The sequence below is a fragment of the Mauremys reevesii genome, linkage group 6 (assembly GCF_016161935.1).
Source record: "Mauremys reevesii isolate NIE-2019 linkage group 6, ASM1616193v1, whole genome shotgun sequence".
NCBI lineage: Eukaryota > Metazoa > Chordata > Testudines > Geoemydidae > Mauremys > Mauremys reevesii.
This window is the reverse complement of record NC_052628.1, coordinates 80,353,062-80,369,393: the sequence shown is the minus strand read 5'-3', so window position 1 is coordinate 80,369,393 and position 16,332 is coordinate 80,353,062. Positions and strand designations below refer to the sequence as shown.

At 38.1% G+C, this 16,332-nt stretch overlaps 1 protein-coding gene and 1 long non-coding RNA gene across 4 annotated transcripts in view; both read right to left on the bottom strand.

Moving 5' to 3' along the window:
• Positions 1 to 16,332, bottom strand: part of SHC3 (SHC adaptor protein 3) — a 116,120-nt gene that overhangs the window by 36,739 nt on the left and 63,049 nt on the right. For all 3 annotated transcript variants that reach the window (XM_039542779.1, XM_039542777.1, XM_039542780.1), the window contains one exon: positions 9,882 to 9,952. In XM_039542779.1, the coding sequence (XP_039398713.1) occupies positions 9,882 to 9,952 (71 nt within the window). The remainder of the gene's footprint in view (positions 1 to 9,881; positions 9,953 to 16,332) is intronic.
• Positions 1,609 to 6,194, bottom strand: LOC120407262. Its single transcript, XR_005599863.1, has 3 exons — positions 5,941 to 6,194; positions 5,213 to 5,300; positions 1,609 to 2,101 (listed from the first exon to the last, which is right to left on the bottom strand). It is a non-coding gene; the product is annotated as an uncharacterized LOC120407262 (long non-coding RNA).

The following is a 16,332-nucleotide window of genomic DNA, read 5'->3' as shown; positions in this document are numbered from 1 at the left end:
AGTTTTGTAGTGTCCCCTTTAAGCAGTTTCTTTCCCACCTTTTGATTCTCATATTAATCATCATCCACTCCAATTTTGCACCCACCATTCCCTGTATAGGCACACATCAAACCAGATTAACTGTGCATACCGCTGCTAGTTTGAGCATGCACTTATCTGACTTGTGCATACAAACATGTATCTGAACAGGAAAATACAGAGGTTTGTGGCACATTTGCATGACTAATCAATTGCATGGACTTTCGAAAATTTGGACATAAATGTAATTTCTTGCTTGTTGTGGAAAAGTGGTTGTCAGTAATATGTTTAAAACTTTCTGCACCCCATGCCCTTACAGTAACTAAGCACTGATCTCAGGTATGTACCACATAGTGCAGCACTATCTTGATAGCTTGTAAAATTTGTTTGTGTGCAGATTGCAGTAAGGACCACATACTGAGTTCCAAATCTGGCCCGAAATATTTTCTGCTTTGCAGATGGTCATATCTGAAGTAATTTTCACAGCAGAAAACACACTATGATTTCAGTATAGATTTCAAATGGCAAGTGTATCGAGTGAAATGTTGTCTATATGCAATACTGAATTTCTCCAGTCTTACCTACAGTGCTCCATGATGATCTGACATTATTGTGAGAAAGAAAAGCATTGGCATCACATTGGCATCATGTTCCATTTAAAGGCCATAGTTCTGATGTTTGTTTTTCATAACTTTAACCATCATACTTTGTGCACACTTCTAGCTCTAAGGAAGCTGGAAACTGTTTCTTTATTAAATATTTTGTTTTGACAATCACATGAATGTACCTCTGCTTGTTTTATTTTAGATTTTTTAAATTTATTTAACTCCTGTAATTGATTACTTTTTATGAAAAAGAGTACTGAAGCTATTGTTTTGTGGGAAAAGACAGACATGTAAAAGTTGCATTGACTTTTCAATTGAATTTTAAGAAAAAAACTGGTAGATCAATTTTGAGACGAGAAACCCTGACCAATTTGCACACACAAAATGACTTGCATGCCATGGCCATAAAACTTGCTGTTTTTTCTCTTGTCTATCCATGTTATTCCACGCTTCCATCTATCTCTTTGCCAAGCCTAAACAAAGAGACAAACTACTGTATGCAACAAACATTCAATGAATTTACTTAGAAAAAGAACTGCACATTTCTGGACAAATTGAGGAGTGTGCCACTATTCATTTTCTGTAAAAGCAGCAAAGAGTCCTGTGGTACCTTATAGACTAACAGACGTATTGGAGCATGAGCTTTCGTGGGTGAATACCCACTTGCATGCATCCAATGAAGTGGGTATTCACCCACGACAGCTCATGCTCCAATACGTCTGTTAGTCTTTAAGGTGCCACAGGACTCTTTGCTGCTTTTACAGACTAACACAGCTACCCCTCTGATACTATTTATTTCTGAACACTCTATCTTTGCCAATCCTTTTAATAAACAAATTACATAGCTACCACCTGCCAAGAAGAAAAATGGCCTATATTAAAATTAATATTAACACTTTAATTCTGAATAAATCCCACAGAGGCCAAAAGTAAACTTTCAGAAATATATTTAATAATCAGAATATTTGTTCATTTACAAAACAGGCACAGTAAATTTGTAGTGTCTGAAGTGGTTAAGGGAGGATTAAGAAGCCTTAAAGACTAGTGCTCACATATTATAGTTAGTGGTGCCTTAAAGGCAGAGAGGCAAATGGGTGGGGTCTGATAGAAGTGAGGATGAAAAAGTAGCTAATGAACATAGAACTGAGAGTACGGAAGAGAACGATGAAAGGATGGTGGACAGGTCTCATGATATAACGGTGCAATGAGTAATCCTGGAGCAGAGCTGCTTGTACAAGATGTGAAAGGATCTAATGATGTGAACTTACAGAAGAGGAATGTGAACTAGTCTACTTGTTCCAGGTCACAGAAAGCATGGAGCAGAGGGGCGGATTTATAGAATAAGCTGGTGGTGATGAAAATGGCAAACAAATTGTGATAAACTTATACAGCAAGATATAAAGCCATTCCTCTTTTTCTTCCCTTCAGCTTCTCAGTTTGTTTCTTGCAATGTGGGATTCTCTCTATGTGTGATAGATCTGTAAGGGGGAAACAAAAACAAGCTGGCCATTCTATCCTTAACACATTTTATAAACTGTATACACAATCAGGACTGTGTAATCCACTATAATAAGAGAAATACATCTTTGGCAATGATTAGCTACAGAACATAACTTATGGTTAGATATATGTTGAACTACACAATAGTAATTCAAGTGCATTGGTACAATTAATACTCTTGAACTCAGAGTTTTCTATATGCATTTGAAAAGTGTTTTCTAAATTAATGACAGAAGTCAGTGCACTCAAGCCTTAGGCTATTTCAGAGCACCCTGCATCAACAATTCATGGATGCTTTTTTAATCCCTTCACTGCCAAAGATATTTATTACCCATTGATTTGGTTTAGTGGTGTTCAGTTATTTTCAAAACTTCCATAGATGCATATTTATTAAGCAACACACCAGGCAGAATATCTTAGCACAACCAGTACCTTTCACTCCTATCAAGCCTTTGTGGGAATCTATTCACATATTTACTAAATTCCACACAAAATGTGAATAAAATGCAGATTTATAAAACCAATGTCTTTAGGCTTATATGAGCTCCAGAAAATCCTACTGTTTTATACACCAGCAGCATAGAGAATTACATATTGTTAAATCTTACTTCTAATAAACTAATTTAAAACTCCAATGATGTTCTGATTTTCAGAAATGTGGAATTGTGCATTCAATTACACACCTAATTTGTATTTATTACCACACAATTTGCATGCAAACAGGGTCAGTTCTGCACCTAACTAGCATCTTAGGAGCAAACACATCTGATGTTTGTGCACAGCTATGGCAACTATACATGCCAATTAGACGCAGAGCTCCATTTTTGTGCACACAGTTGTGTGCATATTTCTGACAATACCCTTTATGTTCAAGCATCATACAGACTCTAAAAGCCCTTCCAGTACAAAGAGTACATTTTCAAAACAAACTTCTAAAAACACCTTTTCGTGTACACAAATAGTGTGTGTGAAAAACCCTGTGTTTGCATGCACACGTCAACAGGGATTCTTTTTTTGGAAGATGAGTTCAGTGATGCCAACAAACTAAAGGAAGAACCTAAGTCTAGATCAGTTTAGTTAAGAAGCCATAATTCTCTAACCTCCATTCTCTATTCCAGCATGGCCTCTGGAAGTGTAGACCAGTGAACAGGACAATGGATTGAGACACAGAAGACATAAGCTCTATTCCTAGCTCAGCCATCGGCTCACAGTGTGACAGTGAGCACAGGAATATAGGAATTGTCATATTAGATCAGACCCAAAGTTTGTCTCATCTAGTCCCTTGTCTCTAAGAGCAGACAACACCTGTCACTTCAGAGCCCTTGGTAGGCAGATATGGGATAATCTTTGCCCCAGGTGACTCTCTCACTAATTGCTAGAGAGGATCTTAAATCCTGAAGCATGAGCTTTTCTTTTTGTAAAGAACAACTTTTCCAAAATCTCTTGTTTTTGAATTAATGATTATAAAACTGGCTAGCCTTATTATTCATATAAATGTTCAATCCCTTCTTTGCTGCCTGATAAGTTTGCAGCTTCAACAACGTCCGGTGGCAATAAATTCCACAGACTAATTATGCATGGTGTAAAAAAGTCACTCAGCTTCTCCACACCTTGGTTTTCTCTGTGTGTTTGAAGTCCCATGACCCATCTGCTGTTAAAAATTTGACAGTCTCCTAATTGTCAAGTAATGACTCCACAGTTAACTTTGCACTGAAATTTGCCTTTAAAAGCAGGAATAAAACCCCTCTGCTTCACACTAACTACTAAATGAGTCCCCAGTTTTTATCACTTTTTGCTCCAGTAAAATGTTCCACTTTCAAAATGTAGCCCTGAGAAGTCTCACTTCTTTTTGCCTCCCTCTGGCTAAATCCACAGTTGCCACAAACTCCAAACTTTACACAAACAGACATTTTCATAATATCTCAGAGACAGGACAAAATTTGTATTTTATACTGCAGTACAGACACAGTTATTCTTGAACTGAATTTATTTATCTCTGCTAAGAAAAGCCAACAGAATTGCTCAGGTTCATCAACCTCTTGTTTGATAGAGCAGGGTGCAGCTACATCCATAGGAGAGTTGCCAGCTCCATGTCTTTGGCAATTTGGCCTTCAACTCTCCCTCAACCCTGTCCTCTCTGTAGTTCTTACTCAAGAGGCTAGCAGAAGGAGACAGGGAGGGCTGCCCGGGCTTAATAAGTTATCATTATTGTCCACTTTTGTTCATTATTGTTGGACTACCATAGGTCAATCAAATTAATCCAACACTACTGAAAATGTTTCCATTTTCCAGCAGGGTTCAAGATGCTTACAATGTAAAGAACATTAAAAAGCCTGTTTGTTCCAACACATTTGCATGCTGCTTTATGGCAGCTAAGTGGGCAGATGTAAATTATTCCCCATCAGTATTTGTTACTCTGTTAAGCATGAGTATCAGGTATTATAAATTATTAGTTATCCGGGTATTATTCATAATTCTGGTGCATATGAGTAGCAGTTATTCACCTACGGGGCACATTTCCTGGTATGAAACTCAACAGCAATAAATTATTACTTCTACTACTAATCTGCCTTCCATTGAAGGTTCTCAGAGTATGTGAAGCATGGGCTAGACAGTAAATTTTGAGTCACAGACCTGAGGCAGGGGCAGTCTGTCTGGAGCTGCACTGCCCCAAGAGGAGAACCAAAGCACCGCCTTGCATAAAAATGGGGCAGATTGCTCTCCTTCCACAGCCTGCTGTTACAGGTTCTGAGCACAGCCCTGTCTCTTCCCTGCCCTGAAGAGGGGAGCACTAGCAAGCAGTCCCTGTGCTCCCCATGGCTCAGCCCCTGTGTAGCTGTTCAAAGAGAGAAAAGCTTCTTGATCATCCCTCTGTCCATGCATGGGTGTGCTGGGGTTACTTACAATCTGAGTCTATGTATGACACACTACCTACAGTACCATCCAGGTGGCAAAATCCATGGTCCATTAACCATAGGTGAACTATAGAACCCTGGTGCTTTCCAAGCAAAAGTAATATTTTCCAAGTAGCTGATGGAGGGAGGGGAGTTTCAGTGACTACATAAGACATTGTTTGAAATACATGTTACCTAAATTTCTTCATAAGCTATAGTGGAACCATTTTTCCCCTCCCAATGTCTTCCTTCCTTCTAGGTGATCTTTGCTGGCAATACGTTTCTGTAAAGAATACAAAATATGTAAAGAAATACTATATGAATTGAAATGTCATCAATATAAATTAGTGGTGGGCCTGAGCATAGTTCTATACCTTGGATTTGGATTTTGAATACCTCCTTTCCAAAAGTCAGGGGGTGGGGGGCGCGCAAATGGATGGAAAAGTGTGTATTTATGGTTTTGGTTCAGCCCCTTATGAAGGTAGGGTCCAACCACAAGATCTGGATCTGGATTGTGAGCAGGGTTCAAGTACCGTATCCCCACAAAGTTCATGGGAGACTAGGATCTGGATTTGTATTCAGGCCCATCGCTAATATAAGTTATTCCACTTCTGTGATCTACTTATTAACAGAACATGCAACATAATGTTTCACTTGGTATGGTGAGATGGCTTTCAGATGCTGCATGCACTAAAGTAATTGCACTCAATTAGCTAACAACAACACTGAACATGCAGGCTTGTAATCCAGATACCTGTAGTATGACAAACTGTACATGCAGCATAATTATAATTCGGTCCATGCATGCAACATGGTAGCTAACGCTCATTATAATATAACAAATTTAACAGTAAGCACACAGATGTAGACACTTGTGTATTAGATGAACTGTAAACATTGCACATGTTGCAAAAATATTTTACCTGATTTTTTTTTAAATAAAAAGTTTGAGGACACAAATGGGCTGGCCAAAAAACTTTAGAGGTGGCCCCTTTCAGTGGCGATGGTGGAAGGAGTCATGATGAATTTAGGACCAGTTGCCAGCTGCAGTTAGTTCAGTTGTCTGGCTCCTCCTCTACGTTGAAAATGAAACACTTCTGTTCATCCCGCTGCCCAAGCAAGTTAGCATTACTTCATGTGTGTGCCAAGAATTGCCAATGCATAGTTAATTATGCAATTTGTGGATTCAGTTGGCTTTTATTTTACCATTATCTGTACCTGCTGACTTTTTTGCTTGCACTTTCATTTAAACGTTCAAAGATTCACATGGAGATTACAAAATAATAGGTACAATACAAATGACAATAAATAGCACTCTAATTCTCACTTTTGTTCTGTAGTAAAAGCCTCTGGCAACTTCATATTTCACAACAATCAAGGAAAAATCTCATTCAGCTTATACTTACCTTTTAATTTCTCCATAAGCCATAGCCACAGAATAATATAATACCACCTTTTTCTGGGTAGCACTGAAACTGTTGATACCCTTCTACTACCAGCATGGTAAATGGAAGCATCTGCTCATTGATTTCACTTAAGGAGAAAGTACATTAACTATTAAATATTTAACATTTTAATTTTTAAGAATGATAAACAATTCAAGTTAATTGTTAGACACGCAAAGCGCCAAGTGGAACACAGTGAAAATAGCTTACATTTTTCACAAGTGACCTTAAGAGAAGGAAGACCCCTAAGCAAATCATATTTATTCTGAGCCTTCAAAAGTTGCAGCCAGTTTTTCATGTGTTTGTTTTGCCCAAGCATATACTTGGATTTGGGTATCTAAATACCTGATTAATAATAATAGGTGGGATGGTTTTCAATACTTTTTAGGGGATTTGGCTTGGAGCAGCGAACCACAGCCAGTGGGAGCCGCGATCTGCCGAACATGCCGACATGGCAGGTAAACAAACCGGCCCAGCCTGCCAGGGTGCTTACCCTGGCGAGCCGCGTGCCAGAGGTTGCCGACGCCTGCATTATAACTAGAGGTCCATACATGGATTTGAACTGCTTAGACATCTGAAGCTCAGGGTTGCTTCTCCAGCCAAGAGGAGTGGTGCAGCCATGCTTACACAGTGTGACGCTCTGTCCCCTTCCAGTGGCTAGTCATAGAGCAATTTGTGGAACCTGGGCTCTTTAGCTCAGGCAGTAAAGGCACCACAGGTACCAGCTTCAATCCCTGCTGCTGATGATCCACTACACAAAGGTTTTCAAATTTTCAAATGATTCTCATTGGTGAAAGAGCTGCAGAGAAATCAGCTAACAAGCAAGCAATGATAATGCCTCACTTGGCAGGCCCAGTAGCACAGCAGGTATACAACATTTATAGAAGAATCAAGAACAATGATGCAGAGCATTTGGCACTGATTACGGATGAACTATAGAATTATTACTATCCTAAAATAAATGTGACTTATTAGAGACTTCTGTTTTCTATTTGTAAGTGAGGTCAGCAGGAACCAGTTGTGCATATGTGACATTTTACCATGAAGGTTAAAGCTCAAATGTGAGTTTAGGGAAATACATGACTTCTTAATCAAACATAAGCTTGTATGATGTGAAGTACAAAATTACAAAGTGAGGCAGAGACTGCTTGTGGTGATTGCTTTAACCATAACCCAAGCCATAGGCATTTCTACAGTCCGTGATTATTTCTAATGTTAGTGAAATGCAGATTCAGGTTCTAGCATCTGATTCAAAGCTCATCCAAAGCTCCAACTGACTTCAGTGGACTTTGGATCAGACCCTATGAATGGATCCGAGGAGTGAGTCTATGTGACATCATTTTTTTAAAAAAAATCAGAATCCCCAAGCAACATAAGGTTTTCTGCCTGCAACTTTTCTTATGTTTTAGATGTGGTCAAAAGAATATGAGCCAAGGAAGTGCCCAGCATGTGATCAGCTATGCTACAACGTCAACAGAAAAATGTCATTTTCCAAATGAATGTTTCACAGTTAAAGCTAAAAATAACCATGAGCTCAGAGAACACTGGAACAGTGACATTTTGCACGTAAAAATGACTGCAGAGTATACTGCTTTCTGATTGGCAAATAAGGTTGAGTTTTAGGGGCAGAGTGAGTCTTTCAACTAGTTACTGGAGAAAAAAGCAATACTAAACCAAGGAAAGTGTATACCAAAAAATAAGTGCTTCATATTCAGATATAAAATACTAAAGCAAGTAACTATTACAAATTGTTTTATAAGCCAGTGTCACTTAACTTTCCAAGTGGTAAGTACAAATGTGCCACCTGTGTCAGAACTAAAATTCTGTCTGGCATGAAGTCACTTAAAAAGGCCATTATTGTGAATACTGGGGAAACACATACAGAGAGACCATGGAGACAGCTTACAAGAAATATTCTCAAATGTCTTCTAAAGCCTAGAATGTTTGACAGGAAATTATAATGTTCTGTCATCTCTCTCTCTCTATCCCCCTCATCATCATAATATTTGAGCACCCAGTTAAAGGACTCATAGGGTATGCCTACACTGCAGCTGGGACTGGGAGCAAGCCTCATGCTACTTCAGTTTAAACCAGCATGCTAAAAATAGCAGTGCAGAAGTTGAGACTCTGACGAAAACTCCGGCTAGCCACCTGAGCTCAGACCCAGGGGTCAGATGGGCTTGAGAGCTCAAGTCGCAACATCCATACTGCTACTTTGAGTGGGCTTCCAACTGCAGTGCAGTCATACCCATGGGGACAAACTCAAAGCTGGTGCATGCAGGTGCAACTCTCTTAAGTCAGTGAAATTACACCCCTGTACAAGAGCTCTGAATCTGGTCCATGGAATCTACAAGAATGACATCCAAGCATGAGAGATATTAGTTTAATAACAGATGTATCATGTCTTCTTTGACTGAGATAGACCACTAGAAACTGGGAGGTATTTTCCAGAATCACCCTTTACAACCCATCTCCCTGAATTAAAAAAGGCAACAGTCTTCTCCACTAATCCCATTTATATTTTTATTTTCAAACAGAATGATTTATTGCCATGGATCTGACACATCTGATTTGGCTATGGTTTTTGGAAGCTATACTGTCCAAATGCTAGAAGATACTGGCATCTTGCCACATTGGAGGCCTGATTCAAAGTGAATGGGATCAGGCCCTAAAACTATAATGTATACAAACAAACATTTGCTGTATTTCTCCCTAAAGAATTTCTTTATAAATAAAATTATACATGGAGAATGTTTTAAAAGCAGTATAATCTTTTAGTGATGAATTAAAAAAAATGCTGTGCTTAGAAATTCTGATGTCTACCCAGTATACGTTTACTATTTATTATGGATTGTCCAGAACGAATAATAGGCTTGTATTTGCCATTCTACTGATTTCTTTCCATTTATATTTTCTGTACTATGGATTTTTAATTTTAAAAAATATTAACCCTTCTTTTGTGTGGTTTCAGAAGGAAAAATTAAAAATATATACACAGAAAATTCCTTAAGGCTTTTTAGCATTTCAGGCATTGAGGCCTCAATTCAGCAGTCCATCCCTATTCAGTGAAGTATTAAGTATTTGTTTAACGGTAAGCATGTGCTAAGTTTCATTGACTTCAATGGGACTTAAGCACATACCTAAACAAGTGCTTTGCTGAACAGGAATGTACTTAAGCAGATGCTTAAATGCTATGCTGAAGTGGAGCCTGAAAGGACAGAAGAACATGCAGAAAATACTCTTTAAGTTCCTTTGGAGCTACACGAATTTAAGATGCCCACCTTTAAATGCAAAATATAAGAATGGGCCCAAAGAGTCTAAACATTTGGTTACATATTTGCTCTTCTCCAATCATATGCTTGACTGTTTGGAGATAATACAAGAGTTAACTATGTGAATTTATTTGCAAAAAGTCTTACCTTGTAATCTGTGTTCTTGTATTGAAGTCAAGAGATCTCATTGAGCGCAAGACCTCTATACACCCCAAGTACTGCAGGAAGAAAGAAAAGTTATAAAGTATGTATTATACGCACTGCTGACCTCTAGGAGAAGAAACAATTAATCAAGAAAAGTTATTGTGCAATCTTTGTTTTACATCTGATTTATCATTTGTAAGCTAGCTTTTCAGAACTAGGTTCTCTGGGTCACAGGGCTGTTCTATTTTAGTTACAATTTAGGTATATGTCAACATATCTTTTTATGCCTAATCTCATCTTAATACACAGTACATAATGTACTGCTTAGTAGTTCATTCACATTCATATTCTTTACTAGGCTTGAAGATATTCAAAGAAATACAAATAATATCAATATAAAAAGGAGTTAAATTGAAAAATATGCCAAGATATTGTCATGTCTATCATAAATTTGTTATAAACAAAGCCATATATTACGGGCCAGATTATCAAAAAGTCAGGCATACAATTGCATGTAACTACACCCCAAATCAGATATTTGAAAGAGTAAATGGTCAGTGAGAAAAACAATTGAGTATTTGCATGTGGAAACATCTGATCTGCACATGCAATTGCAATAAGTGGATGTGCACATTATCTGCCCTTCCCCAAACTCCTAAGTATCATAGGGTCACAGATATGGGGTTCTTTATAAAGCAGATGATGTGAAAAGCAACATGTTAATCCTTTAATCAACTGCTTGTAAATTCAGTTCAGAAAACCCCTGAAAAGACATATGGACAGCCATCTATCTATTGTTCTAAAGATAATCCTGCAAAATTAGAAATATCTTACTCAAGCAGATTCTAACACATGGCTGTCTGAATACAATCTGCCTTGCTGTCATGTTAAAAAAAAATCTAACTGAAAAAATAAAACAGGTGGAATTCGAAATTGTTCTAGGAAATGGTCATGCCAAGCAGATCACTTTCAGACAAATGCAAAAAGTATTATTGACCTGATTGAAAGCAAAGTATGTAATTGTACATGAAAACTCTCCAAATTATTATAAGCTTACATCAGGTATTTCCATGTGCAAGTGACCAGTTAGACATAAATGCCTTGATTCTCCATTAGGTCCAACCTCTATCCCACCAGTGGAAGACTGAGCATGACAGAACTCAGTTCTACCACAACTCCACCTTGCCCCACACCAATATGCCTCTTCGTCCTGCTTACGCTAGGAGTGCAAAGGGAGCAGGGGTGAGAGATGGCTATAAATTCCCCCTATGCAGGGGGAAATCATCCACTGCAAAGCTCTGGCCAGTTTAAAGCTACTTTGCACAAGCAGTAAAGTGACCTTAGCAGACTGGAGAATCCACTTCTATAATTAGTTTTTTGCGTGAACAAATACCTCCTCAGCACATGGACATTAGGTGCACGATTATCCACCGGACTTTTTGAAAATCAAGCCATACAAAATACATAGTTAAAGAGAGAGATCTATAGATAACAGGCCTGATCCTTCGCTCTAGTACATTGTTTTTACACCAGTGTAACTCCAGTGAAGTCAAGTATGCTGCTGTTAAACCGCTGTAACCAGGGGCGGCTCTAGCCATTTCACTGCCTCAAGCCCAGCGGCACGCTGCGGGGGGCGCCCTGCCGGTCGCCGGTCCTGTGGCTCTGGTGGACCTCCCGCACGTGTGCCTGCGGATGCTCCAGCGAAGCCGCGGGACCAACGGACCCTCCGCAGGCACGCCTGCAGGAGGTCCACCAGAGCCGCCTGCCGCCCTCCCGGCGACCGGCAGAGCGCCTCCCGCGGCATGCCGCCCCAAGCACGCGCTTGGCGTGCTGGGGCCTGGAGCCGCCCCTGGGTGTAACAAAGCAGAAAATTAGACCAGCATTCTTTGGAATAATGGAGAGATGGGTGTCCCAAAGTCTAATCAAGAAATTTTTTGTAGTGAAGTTATGAATTTCTGATTAAAGGATTATTGTGTTGTAGGGCTGTCAATTAATCGCAGTTAACTCACGCGATTAATTGACAGCCCTACAACACAATAATTAAATTAAAACATTAATCACAATTTAAAAAATTAATCACAATTAATCGCACTGTTTATCTGTAAAATATTTAATAAATTTAAATTGGTATTTTTTGATGTTTGTCTACATTTTCAAATATATTGATTTCTATTACAACACAGAATACAAAGTGTACAGTGCTCACTCTATATTATTATTTTTATTACAAATATTTGCACTGTAAAATGATAAACAAAAGAAATAGTATTTTCCAATTCACCGCATACAAGTACTGTAGCGCAATCTCTTTATCGTGGAAGTGTAACTTACAAATGCAGATTTTTTTTTGTTACATAACTGCACTCAAAAAGAAAATATAAAACTTTTGAGCTTACAAGCCCACTCAGTTCTACTTCTTGTTCAGCCAATCACTAAGACATACAAGTTTGTTTACATTTATGGAAGATACTTCTGCTTGTTTCTTATTTACAATGTCACCTGAAAGTGAAAACAGGTGTTCGCATGGCACTTTTGTAGTAGGTGTTGCAAGGTATTTATGTGCCAGATATGCTAAACATTTGTATGCCCCTTCATGCTGTGGCCACCATTCCAGAGGACATGCTTCCATGCTGATGATGCTTGTTAAAAAAATAATGTGTTAATTAAATTTGTGACTGAACTCCTTTGGGGAGAATTATATGTCTCCTGCTCTGTTTTACCCACATTCTGCCATTTATTTCATGTTATAGCAGTCTCGGATGATGACTCAGCACATGTTCACTTTAAGAACACTTTCATAGCAGATTTGACAAAATGTAAAGAAGATACCATTGTGAGATTTCTAAAAATAGCTACAGCACTTGACCCAAGATTTAAGAATCTGAAGTGCCTTCCAAAATCTGAGAGGGATGAGGTGTGGGGCATGCTTTCATATGTCTTAAAAGAGCAACACTCACATGCAGAAACTACAGAACCTGAACACCAAAAAGGAAAATCAACCTTCTGCTGGTGGCATCTGACTCAGATGATGAAAATGAACATGCCTCGGTCTGCTCTGCTTTGGATCGTTATCGAGCAGAACCCATCATCAGCATGGATGCATGTCCTCTGGAATGGTGGTTGAAGCATGAAGGGACATATGAATCTTTAGTGCATCTCGCATGTAAATATCTTGCAATGCCAGCTACAAAAGTGCCATGCGAACGCCTGTTCTCACTTTCAGGTGACATTGTAAAAAAGAAATGGGCAGCATTATCTCCTGCAAATTGTAACCAAACTTTTTTATCTGAGTGATTGGCTCAACAAGAAGTAGGACTGAGTGGACTTGTAGGTTCTAAAGTTTTACATTGTTTTACTTTTGAGTGCAGGTTTTTTTTGGTACATAATTCTACATTTGTAAGTTCAACATTTGTGATAAAGAGATTGCGCTACAGTATTTGTATTAGGTGAATTAAAGAATACTATTTCTTTTGTTTTTTACAGTGCAAATATTTGTAATAAAAATAAAGATACAGTGAGCATTGTACACTTTGTATTATGTGTTGTAATTGAAATCAATATATTTAAACACATAGAAAACATCCAAAAATATTTAAATAAATTATATTCTATTATTGTTTAACCGCACAATTGATCACGCGATTAATCGTGATTCATTTTTTTAATCGCTTGACAGCCCTATTATGTTGCTTGTTATATTATCTGGAATCTTGACAAAGTGTCTTATAAAGGAGCATACAAGTTTAGAGAGTTTCTTGTTTGTTTTCATATATCCAGCATATATTGTCTTTTAATTTATCTCTATAAAAGGTTATTGGAATCATTATATCTTGGAGTAATATTAAAGATTGAGGAAAATGAAAGATTGAGTGACTACTGTGAGTTAGTTGATTTTTTGTTATTGTAGTATAAGAAACTACAGTTTGGGGGATAGATTTGTTTCAATATCTATTTTTTGTACCATTACACTTCCCTTGTATCTCACCTTCTGGTTTTTGAAGTTTGTAAAATCTTGATGCAAAAGGCGTCAGCAAATATGAAGCCAAACTTTAAAGGTCAGATCCTCAGTTGTTTTAAACAAGCACAGCTCTACAGAAGTTAGTGGAGTTACACTGATTTACACGAACTGAGGATCTGGCCTAACCACCTAAAATTAAAAATGCAAAATATATTTGAGAGACCAACTGCATGTTTCTGCAGGTGCCATTACCTGTTTGTATCCACATATTTTGCATGTGCAACTCAGGCACCTACAACAACATTTTCAGGCTTTAGAGCATAAAGTTAATATGCTAAATTTATATTTAGGTACCTCTGCAGGTGGCCTGATTTTTCTAGGAGCCAAACACCTAAAGGCCACCTGAAGTATCCCTTTTTTACATCAGTGTTATTTTTTAAATATCTAGAAAATGTGTAGTCAATGTATAGTTATTGATAGACAGGATAGAATTTTCTCTGTGTTTACGGGGAACAAATGGTTCCATGGAATGAGTGTTCAGTGTAATCAAGTGTTTGGAGTGAAGAGAAAAGTTGAAGAGTGTAAGCACTATCAGCCAGTTTTTGCTCAAAGGGAATGTTAAAAATTATTGTTCAGTGTTTCATAGTAGCCTTATTCATCACACTACATTTCTAGAAGAAATCCTCCACTCCAAGAAATATGCACATGTTACTGCTGAGTCAGAATCTGGCATTAAAGAAATACCAACATTGCTAATAAAAATGTACAAAGATGTAGCCCCACGTAGAGTGGATTGCAACAGTCTAGTCTGGCAGTGACAAAGGCATGGATGACAGGTGCAACATCTGCACCCGAAAGAAATACCAGAGCCTCCTGTCCATACATAGATGGAAAAAGCTTACCTGCCCATAGCTGCTACTGGATTTTCGAATAGCAGTTGGGAATCCAGCCAGACTACTATATTACATATCTCTCTCACAAATGTTGAGCAAACCCCTTCAATCAGTCTGAAACAAGGTTAGAACTCCCAACCTCTGCAGCTGAGCAACTGGGACATCAATACCTAGCTCACCAGTACTATACAGGTCTTCCTAATGAGCTAAAATGGACTAGCAACATTTGCTTAACAAGATGATTGTCATCAATGGAGTCCCATAGCTCATGACATTACAGATTGTACCAACAGTACATAGCACCATGTACAAACTATGTCAGAGATAGCACGGTTGTGTTAGCAAATAAGACGTGCACCTGCCATGTAAGTAACCTTTCAGATCCTAACACATGTAAAGGCTGATATAGTTGTTGTGTAAACTACTGATGATAGCTCTGTGATGAAGTAGCTTCAATGTTCTTGGGTTCTGGGTTGAAATACATCTAATATTTGAAAGAAGAATGGTCTAAAATATATTGGAACATACTCTGTAATAAGCCCACTAGAAGCACAAGTTCTTGATGCTCAGGCTTAAAGTATATTTCTATTTTGGAAAGTAACTATGTAAAAATGGCACATATCAACTCACCACATCTGTTCCTTGTGTGTAGTCAAAGTGATATCACTTGACTTTCATTATTAAATTGAGCTTGTGCTGCATTTTACTCTTATTAGTACTACACAATATGACTAAGAGTGAATGAACAGGATTTGGTTCCTGTTTGTGCATGAACAAGATTGTTCACTAAATTCTAGCTGCAGGGACCATCATTAATAGCTAAAAGGCAATGGGATTGTGAAAATGTCATTAAAGGGGCAGGGTTGATCAGCTGTAACTGAGAGCCTAATTTGGGCAGTTTACATTTTACAGCTGATGTTGATACATGATCATAAAAGAACCCAGACTGATTCTCAGGCCCCAGGTTGAGTTTCCAGGGTTGGCAGTTACAAACATCTTGTATAATGAGCATATTTGTACTTGACATCATTGAGAAACAATAAGCTTACTGCCCTGCAATGCCATTTTTACAGTCTCTTTTCATAATACAACTGCACTTACAGTGCATCCTGCCTAGACCACCACCAAGGAAGCATAGTCAACAGGTTGCTACCCTTTTAGTACTCAAGCCACAAAGCCATTTTGGTAATTAATGTTTTTAAATTGTTGTTTTAACTGAACATTTATTATGTTGAGCAGCTCACTAATTTGTACTGATGGCAATTGGAAAATACATTGCAAGTGACTGAATCTAGCCAATTAGTAAGAATCTATCATAAAAAAGTAGAGATAATGCATCACAAAATACATTTGGTCATTTACTTCACAAGCAGATCATAGCGTAATTTCAAATACCTATGATACTTCATAGCCATATCTTTCTAGTAAACTCTGAATTTGTAAAATTAATGATGTCTTAGTTACATAACCCTTCTATAGCAATTGCTATTAAACTTCTGTGGAGAATTAGGGGGAAATCATTGATTTCCATATTTTGAGACACTTCTTGGGTTATACAATCCATGCCAATGCATATGGGAGTCCTAGGCCTGGTGACTGACAG